The 18,469-nt window shown below is 40.5% G+C and overlaps 1 protein-coding gene across 1 annotated transcript in view; it reads left to right on the top strand.

The window, feature by feature from the left end:
* Window positions 1–18,469, top strand: part of iqch (IQ motif containing H) — a 190,117-nt gene that overhangs the window by 68,163 nt on the left and 103,485 nt on the right. Inside the window, exon 14 of the mRNA XM_063066163.1 lies at window positions 5,655–5,846. Coding sequence (XP_062922233.1) covers window positions 5,655–5,846 — 192 coding nt within the window. The remainder of the gene's footprint in view (window positions 1–5,654; window positions 5,847–18,469) is intronic.

The following is an 18,469-nucleotide window of genomic DNA, read 5'->3' as shown; positions in this document are numbered from 1 at the left end:
ACCTCCTCTACCCATTGTAGCATTCTGAAGAGCCATTTCCATTTTGTTTCCCTGGTCTTCTATTCCATCCCTACCAAATGCTCATCTTTTTATCATGCTTCTCCATGCAAGGCTTTGCATTTAGATGTGTTTATGTGTACGTTTCTTTCTGTGTGATAGCTCTTGTGGTTGCATAATGGACCAATAGCCTGGTTAAGATTTGTGGATAAGTAAAAGCCAATAGGAAGGAACGTGGTGCTCCCTTTTGCTTCAGAGGATTAACAATCAACTTTATTCGCCATATTCTTTTATATGTATTGGATATTTGCTATGGTGTGTTGGTCAATGTGCAACATGCAAAACAAAACAAAAACATTCAATAATTATGTGGTGGCATGCGTTAGTCTTGCGAGACCATGGATCTGTGCCTGGAAGGTCTCCGGGGCGCTGGCCTGGGCAAGGTTATATGGAAGACCAGCAGTTGCCCATGCAGCAAGTCTCCCCTCTCCACGACACCGATGTTGTCCAAGGGAAGGGCAAGGGCCAATACAGCTTGGCACCAGTGTCATCGCAGAAGTGGCCAGAACGAGATTGAAGGCAACGTCAGACTGCCTTAGGGACTCCAGCTCTGGATTTGTCCTCAGGGTTTACTCCCAAAGCCTTTCCCATGAGTGGGTATGGCCACAAGGCAGCGGAGGTTTGAAATCAGAGTTTTCCCTCTCTTAGATGGACTGCCTTCCCAGGCTGACGAGGTCCATCTACCCGAAGCACTGGTTTTAAGGCGCCAGGACCCAGCTTTGTCCCTTCTCCTGTCAGTAGAAATGGTTCCACCGGGCTTAGAGGCTAAGCCACACAAGAAAACCAGGAGTTGGACTTGGTTGTCAGAGGCTATTTGAGGTGCATGTCGTGAGGAGCACTTTTAGGTAGTGGGAGCTTGTCCAAGGTTGTCAATAATAATAAAGACTTGTATAAAAATAAATTTAGAGGTTAAAATATTGTTATGGAATAAAATTCACATTACATAAATACCAGTATTAATTTACAGTGTAACCAGTGTTATCAAAAGTGGTGTAAAGTGTTTGCAATGCAGTGATGGGGGTAATAGATAGAGGGGGCACAGGGATGGGTTACTGGAATGGTTGATCAGATTAACTGCCTGGGGGAAGAAACCTTTCAGATAGTCTGAAGTTGTTTTAATAGCCCTATAGCACTTTGCTGAAGGAAGCTTTTGCAAAAGGCTGTTTGCTAGGTGGGTAGCATCCACAGTCAACACACACCAAATGCGGCATGTCAGGCAGCAGCTATGGAAATGAATAAACAGTCATCGCTTCAGGCCAGGGCCCTTCTTCAGGACTGAAAAAGAAGGGAGAAGACTCTAGAATAAAAAGGTGGGGGATGGAGGGGAAGGAGGATAGCTAGAAGGTGATAGGTGAAGCCAAGTGGATTGGAAAGATAAAGGGCTGGAGAAGCAGGAATCTGATAGGAGAGGAGAATGGACCATAGGAGAAAGGGAAGGAGGGGGGATCCAGAAGGACGATGGGCTGGTGAAAGGAGGTGAGAGGCCAGAGTGGGGAATAGAGGAAGAGGGGAGGGGAAATCCACATTGATATTTCCTGCCCACTTCTCCATCCTGGACACATACAAGCCCTGCAGTGATGGTAGACTGCAGCCAATGACCTTTTCTGCTGACCTGACAGTTTGCTGAAGCTGTACCTGGGAAGATTGCCTACGTGGAAGGAATTTTCCTAAGAAATAAGAACAAAATATACTGCAGATGAAATAGGTCATCAGTCAATATCTAGTCCAGAGGGAAAGGTTATGTGTTTTATTTGGATCACTAGGATCTGATTGAACCAGAGGGAATAACTTCACTTGCCCCATCATTGAAATGTTCCCACAACCAATGGACTCTCCAGCTCATGTTCTCAATAGTTATTGCTTATTTATTTGTTGTTATTATTTCATTATTTTTATATGTGCACAGTTTGTTGTCTTCTGCACTCTGGTTGAACACCCAAGTTAGGCTGTCTTTTATTGATTCTGTTATGGTTATTATTCTACAGATTTATTGAGTATGCCTATAAGAATATTAATCTCAAGGTTGTATATGGTGACATGTATGTACTTTGATAATAAATTTATTTTGAACTTTGAGTGTTTTTCCTACATTATCAGTTTTCTCAAATATGTTTTCCATCATTTAAGCTTTCTTTTAATTTCCTGAGAATCTAATATAAATTAGTTTACAAAGAAAGAGGATCATTTTTGTGATGTGAAATCACAGCAATAGATTTGCTTGTCCAGTTTCAGCATTCTGTCCAATATTTAGACACTCATCCTACAGTGTAAATCTTTATTTTGTGTGTTTAAGCACATTTTGATTGCTATGTTTGGTCAATATAACCCTGAAGCCACATATTCTTGAACAGAGAGAAATGAAGATGAGCAACACTTTTTCATGTTCCTTCTTTTGTGAAAGAAATTGTGGTTGGTCTTCTCCCCCAGGCTTCACAACATTTATGTTTAACTGTGGCAAACATCTTCTCCCAAACTACATAACCACAAGGAAATTTTTCTTAGGAAATTTCAGAATATTCATGTATGTACTCTACCTCTGGGATCAATTCAAAAAGATGTTTGTTGTACCAAGAACAACATAGTGGAGTAATATTTATTGCTACTGTCTGAATTTACAGCATGAAGTATTTCTTCATGCCGTCTTTTCAAATAAAGTATCTTTTGTTGATTTACTTGTTGCAACCAATCTGATGATATTAGACATTTTTATAATAGGAAATCATGATCTGTAGTAGATTGAAAGATTATTTCTTTATCATCATTACTTTGTGATTTGTTTTCATGTTTCAAGTAATCTATTGTGATAGTGATCATAGGCAAAAAATCCCTCTCTTTCACTCATGGTTTGTTCATATTTGACACCTGGTTTAGTCAAAATACTAGTTCCCTCTCTGCCAACATCTCAATTTTAAATTTCATTCTTGTTATTTTTGATTCATTTACTTGCCTCCAGCTTTTTCTCCTTGTCTTGCTTCTCTAACACGTTATCTTGTCATCATCCTTTGGGCTCATTTTTCTACTTAGATCTTTCTGATAATAGTTCTAGGTTCACTAGGATTTCTAGATTCATAATTCTGTTAAGTTTATTCTGTTTCACTCTCTGAACTTTTCCCCAGGCCTCATTGCTTTGATGTTTGATTTCTTTTTTCTCTTTTCTCTCCAGATGCCCCCTGCCCCTCACCATCACCACCGCTACCTCATATCTAAATGGGTGGCAAAGTGGCTTTGTGGAGTCTAAGGAACTTCTGATTGACCATTCATACCTCAAAATCTTGGGCCTGTGCAGTTTGACGGAGTTTATACATATGAGAGAGCAAAGCAAGCAGAGGTTTATTTGAGAACTTACAACAGCGGAACTTGTGCCAACTTTGGCAGGCACAGGAAATCATTGTATCTTTCTGCACACACACATTGAAATCATTTCTCGTGTATGGGTAAGCCCCACATTACAGAGAAGAGGAAGGGTTCTGTTCCTAGAAAATGCAGTGTGTTGTGATTTTCCGTATCATGAAAACACATCTCCTGTGCATGAGTAAAGAAAAGCAAGTTGGGAAAAATTAAAATGTATTGATTTAAATTTTTCACACAAATTCCATGGGAGTGAATTTTACTTTGCACCTCAATTTTTGAGTGGTGATTTGTGGATTCTGGAAGGGTGAATTTTTTTACAAAAATTTCCCTTATAACAATGATCAGTGAGGGACAGAGAAAGAATCTGTATTTACCAACAAGTACCTTTATTGTCTAAACTAACAAGTACATGAATTCATACACTAAATACCTTGTGTGCACTCCCACTAAGTTTTCCTAACTCTCCTGAACAGTCAAAGAATAGCAAAGGTATTACCCAGGCAAAGGAGTTTATGCTGGCCATGTGTCCATCGCAGCCCTGATTCACTCGACACATGTTTCACACAGGGTTGCTCACGCTTGTATCTGCGATGGTTATTCTTCGAAGATACTGCTGCCAGCACATAATGAAGCATCCACTTTCATATCCTTTCCTTATCAATTCAAATATTGTATTACAGTGTCATTGGCCACAGGTCATGTGTCTGATCTTTAGCACCATGTTAATGGCTCTGCTCCAAGCCAATGTCCATTTATTGCCCTCTTCCTAACAAGTGACAGTCGATAATTTATGGCTCTTTGTTCTCAATCAGGAACCAGCTCGAATCACTCTGGACACTATGTTCACAAACCTTCATGTTACATCCAACCAAAGAACATCTCACAAATAACATCTTATTTGGAAATTATCTCTAGTCCAGCAGATCCATCTAGTCCGTCATTGTGTCTTTTTTAAAACATTGATCAAGCCAAGCAATTCAAGCTCACAAAATGGTAGACGCCATCCTCAAGCACATGGCAAGACAAAGATAATTGGTCTGCCTGCTTCCACTGCCCTCGATTTATTCAAACTGACTGATCTTAGACTGTCATTCTTTCTGGTCTACAATTTCCATAACCTAAATGTGGAGTCGCCTATGTTTTATTTGCTACCTCAGGTCCTTGTGTGACATTGCTTTGTCAAAGCGGTGAGTAGGGAGGGGGATTCATGAAGCATGATCCAAGAATGTCTAAATCTGTTCTTACAAGCTGGACAGGGAAACATAAACAGAAGAAATTCTGCAGATGCTGGAAATCCAGAGTAACATACACAAAATGCTGGAGGAACCCAACAGGTCAGGAGGCATCTATAGAGAGGAATAAAGAGTTGATGATTCAGGCTGAGACCCTTCATCAGGACTCCTGAAATGTTGACTCTATTCCTCTCCATAAATTCTGCCTGACGTGCTGAGTTTCTCCAGCATTTTGTTTGGGAAGGAAAACAGCAGTTATTGCTGACACAGGTTTCGGACTTTTTCAGACTGTATTGACTTCATTTCCAGAAAGCAATGCATGTGTGAATATAACAGTTGTGCTCAAATATTTTTATTACAATATATTTCTCAATTGGAGCTAACATTGGAAGAGCAACCTGTATTTCTGTGGTGTCTCCAACAGAGTACAACTTCCTGAAACACTGCATGAGAATCTTAATTTTAAAAGAGTGAGCTTACATTTGACAAAAAATAACTTTTAAAGAACATCTTTAAAGGAAAAATGAGGGAAAAGAGAGAGAAAAAAAAGAACTCCAGGGCTTGGAGTTTAGATAGATCAAGGATTGGTCACTTTAGATGTGTGATGCAGGTTGGAGAAACAAAGATATCAAGCTTTTGATCAGGAAAATGTCCTTTAGTGGAACGTAGGCATGAGAAACCATGGACTGAGAAATTACTAGACTGGGAATCAAACACAGTGAGCAATTGTAGAGTCAGAGTGGCTGCAAGTTAGAAAAAGCAGAATTTTGAATGAACTTGCTAAAAATGATTGACAAAGGCAGGCTCACAATTTGTAAACTTGCCACCCATGTTACCTCAGAATACAGGTAATCAGGAAATCTTTTATGTATGGAAAAAAAAACACTCATGACAAAATCCTATTGTTTCTGACCCATCAAGAACAGCTGATTATATATTTGTTATGAGATGTCAACATTCAAGAACTTAGTAATTTAAAATATAACTTATGCTGTGCATATTCTATTTATGCAGATGCATGAAGTTCTTATTCAGCTTATTCTTGAAAACCTGGAAATTAAACGTTGGCTCTTCAAAATGGACACTGAATTTGGCGGGAGAGGTACTGCATACTTTGATGTCTCACACCTGCCATGTTATCATCAGACCCTAAAAGAATTTAGGAAAGTCGGTCTTTCTGTTTGGCTGAAGAGGAGATGGATTCAGGTACATACACTTTGATTCCAATATTTGATTTAGGAGGACCTCCATAGTTATACACTGTTTGTTCATTCATTATGTGCCTTATCTTTCTATGATGTAGGCGATCATGGTCTTTTCATGACCATGATTGTTTTGGCTCATTTTTCTACAGAAGTGGCTTGCCATTGTCTTTTTCTTTACAAGGTGGGTGACCGTTATCAATACTCTTCAGAAATTGTCTGCATAACCAGTAGTCACACAACCAGGACCTGTGCCAAGCTGTATGGGTCCTAATGCCCTTCCCTTGGACAACATCGGTGGCGTGGAGAGGGGAGACTTGCAGCATGGGCAACTGCTGGTCTTCCATACAACCTTGCCCAGGCCTGCACCCTGGAAACCTTCCAAGGCGCAAATCCATGGTCTCATGAGACTAATGGATGCCTATTATTATTATTATTACTATTGATATGCACCAGCTGCTAACTGATGCCACCATCCACTACCTGCTCTCATAGCTTCATGTGACTCTGACTGGGGTGAGGGGTGTGTGTGGACTAAGCAGGTGTTACACCTTGCCCAAAGGTGACCTGCAGACTAGCCGAGGGAAGAAGCACCTTACACCTCCTTTAGTAGAGACGTGTCACCATCGCGCAACCAGTATACACGTTTTTGGGGGGGGGAACTGCAATATTGTTACATCTAATGGTGATATCCAGTTAATTTTAAATTGAGTTTATTGTCATGTGAGGTACAAGTACAACGAAAAACTTGCCTACCGCAGGAGCACAAGGTCATCAGTACAGATGGCACAAAGCATAAATTCTACATAAAATGTACAATACTGTGCAAGCATCTTAGGCACCCTAGACTATGTTTTATATGGGGGAGGAGAAGATGGTGGCGCGACGCAGTGCGCGCAACTTCTCCGGTGAAATGGTATTGTATTTGTTAAATAGGGGCCATGCACAATCCTGATTTGATGGAGATGGATGTGAGAAGCACGGAGGAACATCTGGAGAAACTTCTGAAATGCCCGGTTCGCTGCCATTGCTACTGTGCGATCGAGAATCTCCGAAGGGGAAGGCCCCATATCCTCGGCATTGCCTGTTGCTGGCGGCCGGGGCTGGGGTCAAAGCACTCGGCAGAGATGGTGCTTGCTGCTCGGTGTCGGAGGGCTGGTCGGAGGCTTGAAGTTTTCGGACGGACTGAGAGTCAGGCTGTGGTCGGGTGCTTCCAGGATGCTGCATCGGCAAGTTTGCGGCGCTGGAAGCTCATGGCAGGGAGAGTTTTCTTCCTTCTACCGTCTGCATGAGATGTTGGGACTTTCGAGAGACTTTGAGACTCTTTTTTCCATGCCCATGGTCTGTTCTTCTATCAAATTATGGTATTGCTTGCACTGTTGTAACTATATGTTATAATTATGTGTTTTTTGTCAGTTTTTCAGTCTTGGTCTGTCTTGTGTTTCTGTGATATCACACTGGAGGAACATTGTATCATTTCTTAAAGCATGCATTACTAAATGACAATAAAAGAGGACTGTGTGTCCTCAAAATCTAGTCTAATATGGTTTCAATGGTCTCCACAGAGACCTGATCTCAACATCATTGAGGCTGCCTGGATTTATCTGAAGAGACGGAAACAGGCAAGACAGCCAAAGTCTGCAGAAGAATTGTGGCAAGTTCTCCAAGATGCTTGGAACAACCTACCAGCAGATTTTCTTATAAAACAGCGTGACAGTGTATCTAACAGAATTGATGCAGTTTTAAAAGCAAAGAATGGTCACACCAAATAGTGATTCGATTTATCTTTTTTCACTAAGCAGTGCTCTTTATAGTAAATTTTTTGATAATTAGAAACTTCTTATTTCATTATTTTTGAAAGCATCTTCACTTTACAGAATGTTTTACATGTGCCTAAGACTTTTGCATGGTACTGTACATGACAGTGGAGAGAGGGAGAGAAGGGAAAAATTTTAAAAATCTACCTGTACATTACTGAATTTAATTTTGCACCTCCACCTAAAACCCAAAAGAGAATTGTTTTCATGAGACCTTACCCTTTGCTGCCCTTTAAACAAAGCATTAGCAATTTATGACCGATCTGCAACGTGTTGCAGTTATTTCTCAGTTGCAATGGAATCTGAATACCTAGTGATAAGGAAGAGGCTTGTTGAATCTTTGTTCAGGCAATCTAGAACCTATTCTTTTCCTTTTTGTCATGTCTCCAGGTTTGAAATATTCATTTGGTTTTGCATAAAATATGTTATGATCCCTACCTTAACTACTCCGTGTGGGAAAATAACTCATTCTCCAGCACTTCTCTGTTTTTGTGATTAGGTGGAGGAAAATTTCACTTTTCTTACTGTGAAAGCAAACATATTAGCAGATCTCAGCAAAGGTTCACATAGTGTCCTTAAGCAAAGAATACTATAATTTGCTGCATCTACTCCAGTTACAAAATCCAGTCTAAAGCAGCTATTTAATATTTGTCTGCTTCCAGTGACAATACTGATCAGAAGATAATTTTGTTTAACAGATAATATCGTTGAAGGGACTAGTGTTTAGAATCAATTTGCATTTGTGATCTGGTAACTCTGTGTTACGTTATTCGATGCCATAGTTCCCCTTTGTGAGACATGTTGCTGCATTGCTCAGTGGCTACAAATACTTTTACTCAAAATCCCGAGTGAAGAACCCAGGATCTATAATCAAGATTCAAGATTCAAGATTCAAAAAACTTTATTGTCATTCTAACCATACATCAGCTCTGCAGGGCAGAATAAGACAGAGTTTCCCAGGAGCAGTGCAATCATAACATAACAAACGCAACACTAAATAATAAACATAACAATAAATAGTAAAACACTACAGCCACATGTCAGTTAAAATCAAGTTATAAGTATCCAGTGCAAGTTGAAAGTGTCCAAAGCAGAGTCAGGTAGAGCAGCTATTTAGCAGTCTGACTGCCTGTGGGAGGAAGCTGTTTAGTAGCCTTGTGGTTTTAGTTTTGATGCTCCTGTAACGTTTGCCTGATGGCAGAGGAACAAACAGTTCATGGAGAGGGTGTGAGGGGTCTTTAATGATGTACCGTGTCTTCTGGAGGCATCGACTCTGAAAGAGGTCTTGGACAGAAGGTAGGGAGACCCCAGTAACCTTCTCTGCTCCCCTAACCACCCTCTGCAAGGCTTTTTTGTCAACAGCACTGCAGCTGGAGTACCAGGTTATGATGCAAAAGGTCAGCACACTCTCAACCACGCCTCTGTAGAATGTAGTTAAGATGTTAGTGGGGAGTGATGCTTGTTTAAGCTTCCTCAGAAAGTGCAATCTCTGCTGGGACAACATAAGGATAGAAAACTAACAAATCAGTAATGAGCTCAAAGTGGCAAACTGCAGGATTTTAGTTGTCATAAGCACAAGAGATTCTGCAGATGCCGGAAATCCACAAACAAAATGCTGGAGGAACCCAACAGGTCAGGCAGCATCTGAATAAAAAGTTGACATTTCAGGCTGAGACCCTCTATAGAGTTATAGAAAAGTACAGCACAGAAGCAGGCCTGTTGGCCCATGTAGTCCATACTGAAACCACTTAAACTGCCTACTGTCATCAACCTGCACTAGGATCATATCCCTCCATGCCCCTACCATCCGTGTACCTCCATGTAGATGTATCCATCTACTTTCAGAATTGTTTTCAATTTGAGTATAACAAAAATATTTGTTGTTAAATTGATTCAAGAATGAAAGCTTGTATTAAAAAAAAACACCACTTTGATATCTTACTGTTTGAACGTAGTTTTCCTATGTACACATTATGCAAAAATTTAAACACTAAAGGTAGCAGTATCTGGCTTTTCCTCATTGATTCACATTAGCCATGAATAATTGCAGAAGTTCGTACACCAACTGAAACTAATGTATGTTTATTAAGGTCATTCTGGAGTAGCAATCAATGATACCAGTCACTGTTAGGAAGTCATCGTTCATCTTGGGGAGCATTGTAGACAAGAATGGGAGGATAGACCTCTGAGCATTCTTACGTTTTCGCCAATGACTTCGACATCCAGATCAAAGAGCTGGACACTTACAGAGAAATGTTGTTGGTTCAGGAATCCAGGAAGCTCTCCAAGTTGGAAATAAAGAGTTGCTCTCTCTCTGGCATGATCTCATTGTCACGAGATATTTCAAAGTTTGTATTTGTAGCAAAAAGCCAAGTAAACAGTTAGCATAAGAAATCGGAGCAGGAGTCGGCCATCTGGCCCGCCAAGCCTGCTCCGCCATTCAATAAGATCATGGCTGATCTGGCCATGGACTCGTCTCCACCTTCCTGCCTTTTCCCCATAACCCTCAATTCACCTACTATGCTAAAATCTATCTAACCTTTTCTGGAATGTATTTTCTGAGGTAGCCTCCACTGCTTATTTGTGTCCTTATATAACTTGGATGGCAGCTGTACTCATAGTTTGATAGGCAGCCTTGAAAGCTGAAATGCTCAAGGTGTAGTAATTGGAATCTAGGAATATTTTAGTGGGAGAAAAAACTGGATCAGAATGAATGTTGCAAATCTTTTATTGATCACTCAACCTTTTCATCTCCAGAAGGTTCTCAACTGGCTGGGATCCCAGTGTTAGCAGTTTAATATATTTTCCAAATGTTTGGAAGGATGTAATGTTGAGGCTTTATAAGACACTGGTAAGGCCTTATTTGGAGCATTGTGAACAGTTTTGGGCCACTTATCTTAGAAAGGATGTGCTGATATTGTAGAAAGTATAGAGGAGGTTCGCGAGAATGATTCTGGGAATGAAATACGAGGAGTGTTTGATGGCTCTGACCTGTACTGACTGGAATTCAGAAGAATGAGGGATGACCTCACTGAAACCTATCAAATGTCAAAAAGCCTTGATAGAGTTTATGTGGAGAGGATGCTTCCTCTTGGTGGGAGAGTCTAGGACCAGTGGGTACAACCCCAGAATAGAGGGATATCCATCTAGAACAGAGATGAGGAGGAATTTCTTTAGCCAGAGAATGGTGAATCTGTGGAATTCATTGCCACAGGTGGCTGCGGAGACCAAGTCATTGAGTATTCTTAAGGCAAAAGTTGATAGATTCTTGATTAGTCAAGAGCATGAATGGTTATGAGGATATGGCAGGAGATTGGGGCTGAGAGGGAAATTGATCAGCCATCATGATGGGTCAAATAGCCTAATTCTATTCCTATATCTTATAGTTTTATGGCAGTTATTGTTGCAAGAAGCCAGCAGCTCATTGCTCTAGACAGGTATATTTTCCTGCAAATTCCCAATAACTAGGCTTCTTTAAGCCCTTTTAAGATTCCTTTACTAGAGGATGTGAATTAAGAAGCATTTAGCAAGTCCCATGACCAGGTCAGAACCTGGTAAGCTGCTAACTGGAGTAACAATCTACTGGAGGAACTCAGCAGGTCAAGCAGCATCTTGGTGAGGAATTGTTAAAGCTCTGGGTTGGAACTCTCCATCAGGACATTTGTTTGGTTCTTCTGATTCCAGCATCTGCAGTCTCTTGTGTCTCCAAGCTCTTTGCTGGTGTGGATTCATGTTGGAAGGGAGAGAAAAAAGATTGCTTACTGTGGTATTTGGAGGGAGTGAAGATCAAGGGTCACCTGAGCAGAGCAAGTTGAAGGTAGAGTTGATGATAATAATAAAGGCATCCGTTAGTCTTGCGAGTCTTCACTCTCCAGGGCGCAGGCCTGGGCAAGGTTGTATGGAAGACTAGCAGTTGCCCATGCTACAAGTCTCCCCTCTCCACGACACTGATGTTGTCCAAGGGAAGGGCATTAGGACCCATACAGCTTGACACCAGTGTCGTCGCAGAGTACTGTGCGGTTAAGTGCCTTGCTCAAAGACACAACACACTGCCTCAGCTGGGGCTCGAACTCATGACCTTCAGATCGCTAGTCGAATGCCTTAACCACTTGGCCACGTGGTAGAATGAAGACAAATGGCACTAAGGATATGTTACCAGACAAATATGGGAAGAGGAAGTATGTATAATGGGTGTTTTTTCTTACAGGTTCAGTGTTCTTAGTTTATTATGTTATATTTCTAGGACATTATCAGTAATGGGTAAAATAAACAGCCCAGTGTTAAATGGCACTAGGTATGAGAAGAATAATGTCAATAATGCATGATAGGAAATGTGTTATAATCTTATATATAAATAACTGGTTGTTGTCCCATGATGTGTACATAATAAGTTGGAGAATATGCTTCCTGTCTTATCTTGTATCAATTTTCTTTATTGATAAAATTCTGAAGGAACTCAACAAGTCAGGCAGCATCTGTGGAGATGAATAAACAGTTGACATTTCAGGCCAGGAACCTTCATCAGGAATGAAAAGGAATGGGACATTCTAGCTTCTGCCTTTACCCATCCTGCTCTTTTTTTCCCTTATTAATCCTTCTCTTTTTGTCATCTAATGTTTTATTCTGCTTTTCCTTTTTGATGGATGTACATTGTGAATGGAGGTACCAAATATATACAGGCGTATCTTCCCATGCAAAAATTCTTCATCTCCTGATGACTCCTTCCTCTTCATTCTCACTCATGTTCATCATTCTTTTCTCATTCTGGCTTCTTCTTCCAGCATTTTGTGTGTGTTGCTTGGATTTCCAGCATCTACAGATTTTCTTTTGTTTGTAATTCCATTAACCAAATCATTGATAAACAATGTGAAAAGTAGCGGTCCCAATACTAACTCCTGAGGAACACCATTAGTCGCTGGCAGCCAACCTGCATCCTGCCTGTCATTCCTCTATCCATGCCAGTATCGTTCCTGTAATGCCATAGGATTTTACCTTGTTAAGTAGCCTCATGTGTGGCACCTTATCAAATGCCTTCTGAAAACCCAAGTAAATGACATCCAGTCCTTATCCTTTGTCCACCCTGCTTGTTACTTCCTCAAAGAACTTTAACAGATTTGTCAAACAAAATTTTCCTTTACAGAAAGCATGCTGACTTTAACTTATCTTATCATTAGTCCCCAAGTACCCTGAACTTCATCCTTAGTAATAGACTCCAATACTTTCTCAACCATGAGGTTAGGCTAACTGGCCTGTAATTTCCTTTATTTTGCCTTCCTTCCTCCTTAAAGAGTGGAGTGACATTTGCAATCTTCCAGTCCACTGGGACCATGCCAGAATCTAGTATTTCGTGAAGGATCATGACCAATGCATTGGTTATCTCTTCAGCAACCTTTCTCAGGACTCTGGGATGTAGTCCATCTGGTCCAGGTGACTTATCCATCTGTCACCTTTTTCTAAAGATGTAATTCCATCTCTTACCAACAGAGCAGCGCCACTCCTATAACTTCCTGTCTGTCCTTTCGATATAAAGTATATCATTTGTTGTTGAAACTCCCAACTATGACCTTCTTTCAGCCACAACTCAGTGATGCCCACAACATCATACCAACTAATCTCTAGTTGCGCCACAAGTTCGTCCCCCTTATTCTGAATGCTATGTGCATTTAAATACAGCACCTTCAGTCCAGCATTTTTCACCCTTATGAATTTTGCCTCTGTGGTACAACTTAACTCTTTGCTCTGTCTGCAGTTGTACCAAATCATTGGCTTGTCCTTCCTTACATTCATATTGCATATTACATCATCTATTTGTAGAACTGTTGGCTCATCCTCAGCTCTATCATACTGGTTACTATCCCCTGCCACATTAGTTTAAACTACTCCCAAGAGCTGTAACAAACCTCCCTGCAAGGATATTGGTCCTCCTTGAATTCAAGTGCAACTCGTCCCTTTTAGACAAGTCACACTTCTGAAGTTTGAGTTTTCTCCCCATTTAGATAATAGTTCCTTTTACCAAAATACATTATTGTACATTTTCCAACACTGTATTCCATCTGCCACTTTTCTGTCCATTCTTCGAATTTATCTGAATCATGTTGCAATCACATTGCTTCCTCAGCACTACCTACCCCCTGCTTATTTTCATATCATCCGCAAACTTTGCCACAATGCCATCAATTCCATTATCTAAATCACTGACAAACAATGTGAAAAGTAGCAGTCCAAATACTGACCCCTGAAGAACACCACGAGTCAGTGTCACCAAACCAGAAAAGGCCCCCTTTATTCCCACTCATTACCTCCTGGCTGTCAGTCATTCCTCTATCCATGCCAGTGTCATTTCTGTAATGCCATGGGATTTTATCTTGTTGAGCAGCCTCATGTGTGGCACCTTATCAAATGCCTTCTGAAAATCCAAGTAAATGACATCCACTGCCTCTCCTTTGTCCACCCTCTTTGTTACTTCCTCAAAGAACTTGAACAGGTTTGTCAGGCAAGATTTTCCTTCACAGAAAGCATGCTGACTTATTTTATCATTAGCCTCTGAGTACCCTGAAGCCTCGTCCTTAATAATGGACTCCAACACTTTCTCAACCACTGAGGTTAGGCTAACTAGCCTGTAATTTCCTTTCTTTTGCCTTCCTCCCTTCTTAAAGAGTGGAGTGACGTTTGCAATTTTCCAGTCCTCCAGGACCACGCCGGAATCAAGTGATTCTCGAAAGATCATGACCAATGTGTCCACTATCTCTTCAGCAACTTCCTTCAGGATTTACGGATGTAGTCCATCTCGTCCAGGTGACACCCACCTTAAAGCCTTTCAGTTTGCCTGAGGCTTTTTCCTTTGTAAAATTCTTCTACAGTAAAGACTGAAGCAAAGTACTTATTAAGTTCATTTGCCATTTCTTCGTCCTCCATTACTACCTAACCAGTATCATTTTCCAGTGGTCCAGTGTCAACTCTCCCCTCCCTTTTAGCATCCTGCTTTATATTATTGGCTAGTTTGTCCTTGTACTGTATTTCACCTTTTCCTTTCTTGTACTTATTTTAGTTGCCTTTTGTTGGATTTTAAAAGCCGCCCAATCACCCAACTTCCCACTCACTTTTGCTACATTAGATGCCCTTTCCTTGGCTTTTATGCAGTCCTTAATTTCCCTTGTCAGCCACAGTTACCTACCCCTGTCATTTGAGAACTTTTCCCTCTGTGGGACATATCTATCCTGCGCCATGTGAACTATTCCCTGAAACTCCAGCCATTTCTGCTCTGCCATCATCCCTGCCAGTATCCTCCTCCAATCCATCTGAGCAAGCTTCTCTCTTATGCCTCTGTAATTCCCTTTATTCCTTTGCTCACATGATGCATGTGATTTTTGCTTCTCCTTCTCAAATTGCATCCTTTTAAATCTCTAAATGCCCCCTCCAGCTTGACAATATGTTCTCTACAACAGGGTAACTAAAATGTTTGCAATATGCAAAACCAGACACAATACTACATTACTGAAGACTTGTGCTCCTGAATGGCAGGAATACCAGCACAGACAAAGCTCTAGATTTAAAGATCAAAGTTCAAGTTCAAAGTAAAATTTATTATCAGAGTACATGCATGTCACCACATACAACCCTGAGATTCTTTTTCCTATGGACATACTCTTCACATCTATAGAATAGTAACTGTAAACAGGATCAATGAAGGAGATAGAGCATAGATGACAACAAACTGTGCAAATCCAACTATAAATAAATAGCAATAAATAATGAGAGCATGAAATAACAAGATAAAGAATCCTTAAAGTGAGATCATTGGTTGTGGGAACACCAGAATTAGATGAGTATAATTATCCACTTTTGTTGGAGAACCTGATGGTTGAGGGATAGTAACTGTCCTTGAACCAGGTGGTGTGGGTCCTGACGCACTCGTACCTTCTGCCTGATGGCAGAAGTGAGTAAAGAGCATGTTCGGGGTGATAAGGATCTTTGATGATAGATGCTTCTTTCCTATGACTATGTTTCATATACATGTGCTCAGTGGTTGGGAGGGCTTTACCTGTTACCTACTGGGCCAAATCCACTACCACTTATTGATGAAACTCCCACAAATATAGGTAAATGCAAAGTCTGTTTGATGAGTAATGCTGATAGAAACTGAATAAAATGTCCACATTTGCTTGCTTTTCATATTTAATTTTATTGTACCATTTCATTGCAATTAAAATTCTGCCAACTTAACTTGCTTAATCACAATTCTTGACTATATTTATTGACAACATGGAAAATACTTTCCATCGAACTCAATATATAAGTTTGCTGATGACACCACAATTGCAGGCCGTATCTCAATAATGATGAGTTTGAGTACAGAGAGGAAATTAAGAACCTGGTGGCATGCTGCGAAGACAATAACCTATCCCTCAACGTCAGCAAGACGAAGGAATTGGTTGTTGACTTCAGAAGGAGTAGCGCACCACACAACCCCATTTACATCGGTGGTGCACAAGTGGAACAGGTCAAAAGCTTTAAGTTCCTTGGGGTCAATATCACAAATGACCTGACTTGGTCCAACCAAGCAGAGTCCACTGCCAAGAAGGCCCACCAGCTCCTTTACTTCCTGAAAAAGCTAAAGAAATTTGGCCTGCCCCCTAAAACCCTCACTAATTTTTATACATGCTCCGTAGAAAACATTCTTCTAGGGTGCATCACAACCTGGTATGGAAGTTGTCCTGTCCAAGACCGGAAGAAGCTGCAGAAGATCGTGAACACAGCCCAGCACATCACACAAACCAATCTTCCGTCTGTGGACTCACTTTACACTACACGCTGTTGGAGCAGTGCTGCCAGGATAATCAAGGACACGACCCACCCAGTCAACACACTTTTCATCCCACTTCCCTCCAGGAGAAGGCTCAGGAGCTTGAAGACTCGTACGGCCAGATTTGGGAACAGCTTCTTTCCAACTGTGATAAGACTGCTGAACAGATCCTGACCCAGATCTGGGCCGTACCCTCCAAATATCCGGACCTGCCTCTCAGTTTTTTTGCACTACCTTACTTTCCCTTTTCTATTTTCTATTTATGATTTATAATTTAAAATTTTTAATATTTACTATCAATTTGTACTCCAAGGAGCGCGAAGCGCAGAATCAAACATCGCTGTGATGATTGTACGCTCTAGTATCAATTGTTTGGTGACAATAGAGTATAAAGTACTTTATTAAGTACACATTTCTGGAACCCAGATACAACCTGAGAGAAATAGTCAAAGAGACAACACTAGGCGACCAGACATACAGGACATAAAAATAACCACAGAAGATTTTTTTGGCTGCAAGGAATTCTATGAGACAAATATGGATAGATATATTAATTTAAAAAAGGAGTGAAAATGGTAAATTGGGGAAAAATCCATTTGAGCTTGAAATTTTAAGACCACATACTTCTGTAATTTGAGACTCCCCAAGCAAATTATGTTGTTCTCGTAATGCTTATCTAAAAAGCAACATATGAAGTCTGATTTCTAATCAATAATTTGAATGAAATAATAGATCTTGGAATGATAGCTTAACTAAAGGTAAATGTGAGAGAGCAAATATTTCTTGGAGATTTTATCACTGAACATACTGAGGCTGAATAGAGTATAATATCTGGAATTCTGTTTCTATCTTAAGGTTAATATTAAAGCCTTATCTTTGTAGCTTTATGCTCTGACAAATACATGATTACAGAATTACCTACACTGATTAAAACTAAAAAATGTTAGGACGGAAATATAAACCAGAAAAAAAACACAGATGCTTGACTTTTTTTTTGCAAAAAAAATGCAAGCTCATTGGCACTTTAGTTGGTACCTCCTGTAACTAATAAAGTGGCCTCTGAGTGTATGTTCATGCTCTTCTACTGCTGCAGCCCATTCACTTCAAGGTTCACCATGTTGTGTGTTCAGAGATGCTCTTCTGCACACCACTGTTGTGACACATTTGAGTTACTGTCACCTTCCTGTCAGTTTGAACCAGTCTGACCATTCTTCTCTGACCTCTCTCATTAACAATATATCGTCACCCACAGAACTGCCGCTCACTGGATGTATTTTGTTTTTCACACCATTCTCAATAAACTGTAGAGACTGTTGTACATGAAAATTCCAGGAGATCTGCTGTTTCTGAGATTCTCAAACCACCCCATCTGGCACCACCAATCATTCCACATTCAAAGTCACATTTCTTCCCCCATTCTGATGTTTGGTATCAACAACAACTGAATTTCTTGATCTTATCAACATGCTTTAATGTACTGAGTTACTGCCATGTGATTGGCTGATTAGATATTTGCATTAACAAGCAGGTGTACCTAATAAAGTGGCCACTGAGTGTAGGTCTTGGACCCTTGGCTCTTAGAACTGAAAGAAGAGCTGTTCTCCCCTTCCACAGATGCTGCCTGACCTGCTGAGTGTTGGCTAGATTTTCTGTTTTTGTTTATAAGGGAGAAATGTGTCTGTTCTAGATTAGACTAATTAAAAAGCAGCGCATATTTACCTTCCAGCCTTGTATATTGTACTTGGTTGGCCTTCATCTCATTTTGGTATTTACCTGTTATTTCATTATGTCTTGCAGTATACCTAAAACTCATTATCTGTCAGGGAACATTTGTAAAGCTAAATTATTACCCAATATATAGCTTGTGCGTGTCAGGATATTTCCAAAGAAAAGGGAAACAGTGAGGTCAAGCATCTTTTGTAGAGTAACTGATCCCCGTGTTTAAAACAAAAATAAGATATATGCAAAGACTGGGGAGGAAAAACAAAACGAGAGCACTTTGGTCCG

Source organism: Mobula hypostoma, chromosome 13 (assembly GCF_963921235.1).
Source record: "Mobula hypostoma chromosome 13, sMobHyp1.1, whole genome shotgun sequence".
NCBI classification, from domain to species: domain Eukaryota; kingdom Metazoa; phylum Chordata; class Chondrichthyes; order Myliobatiformes; family Myliobatidae; genus Mobula; species Mobula hypostoma.
The sequence above is the reverse complement of the archived record's forward strand: the minus strand, read 5'-3'. Positions and strand labels throughout refer to the sequence as shown.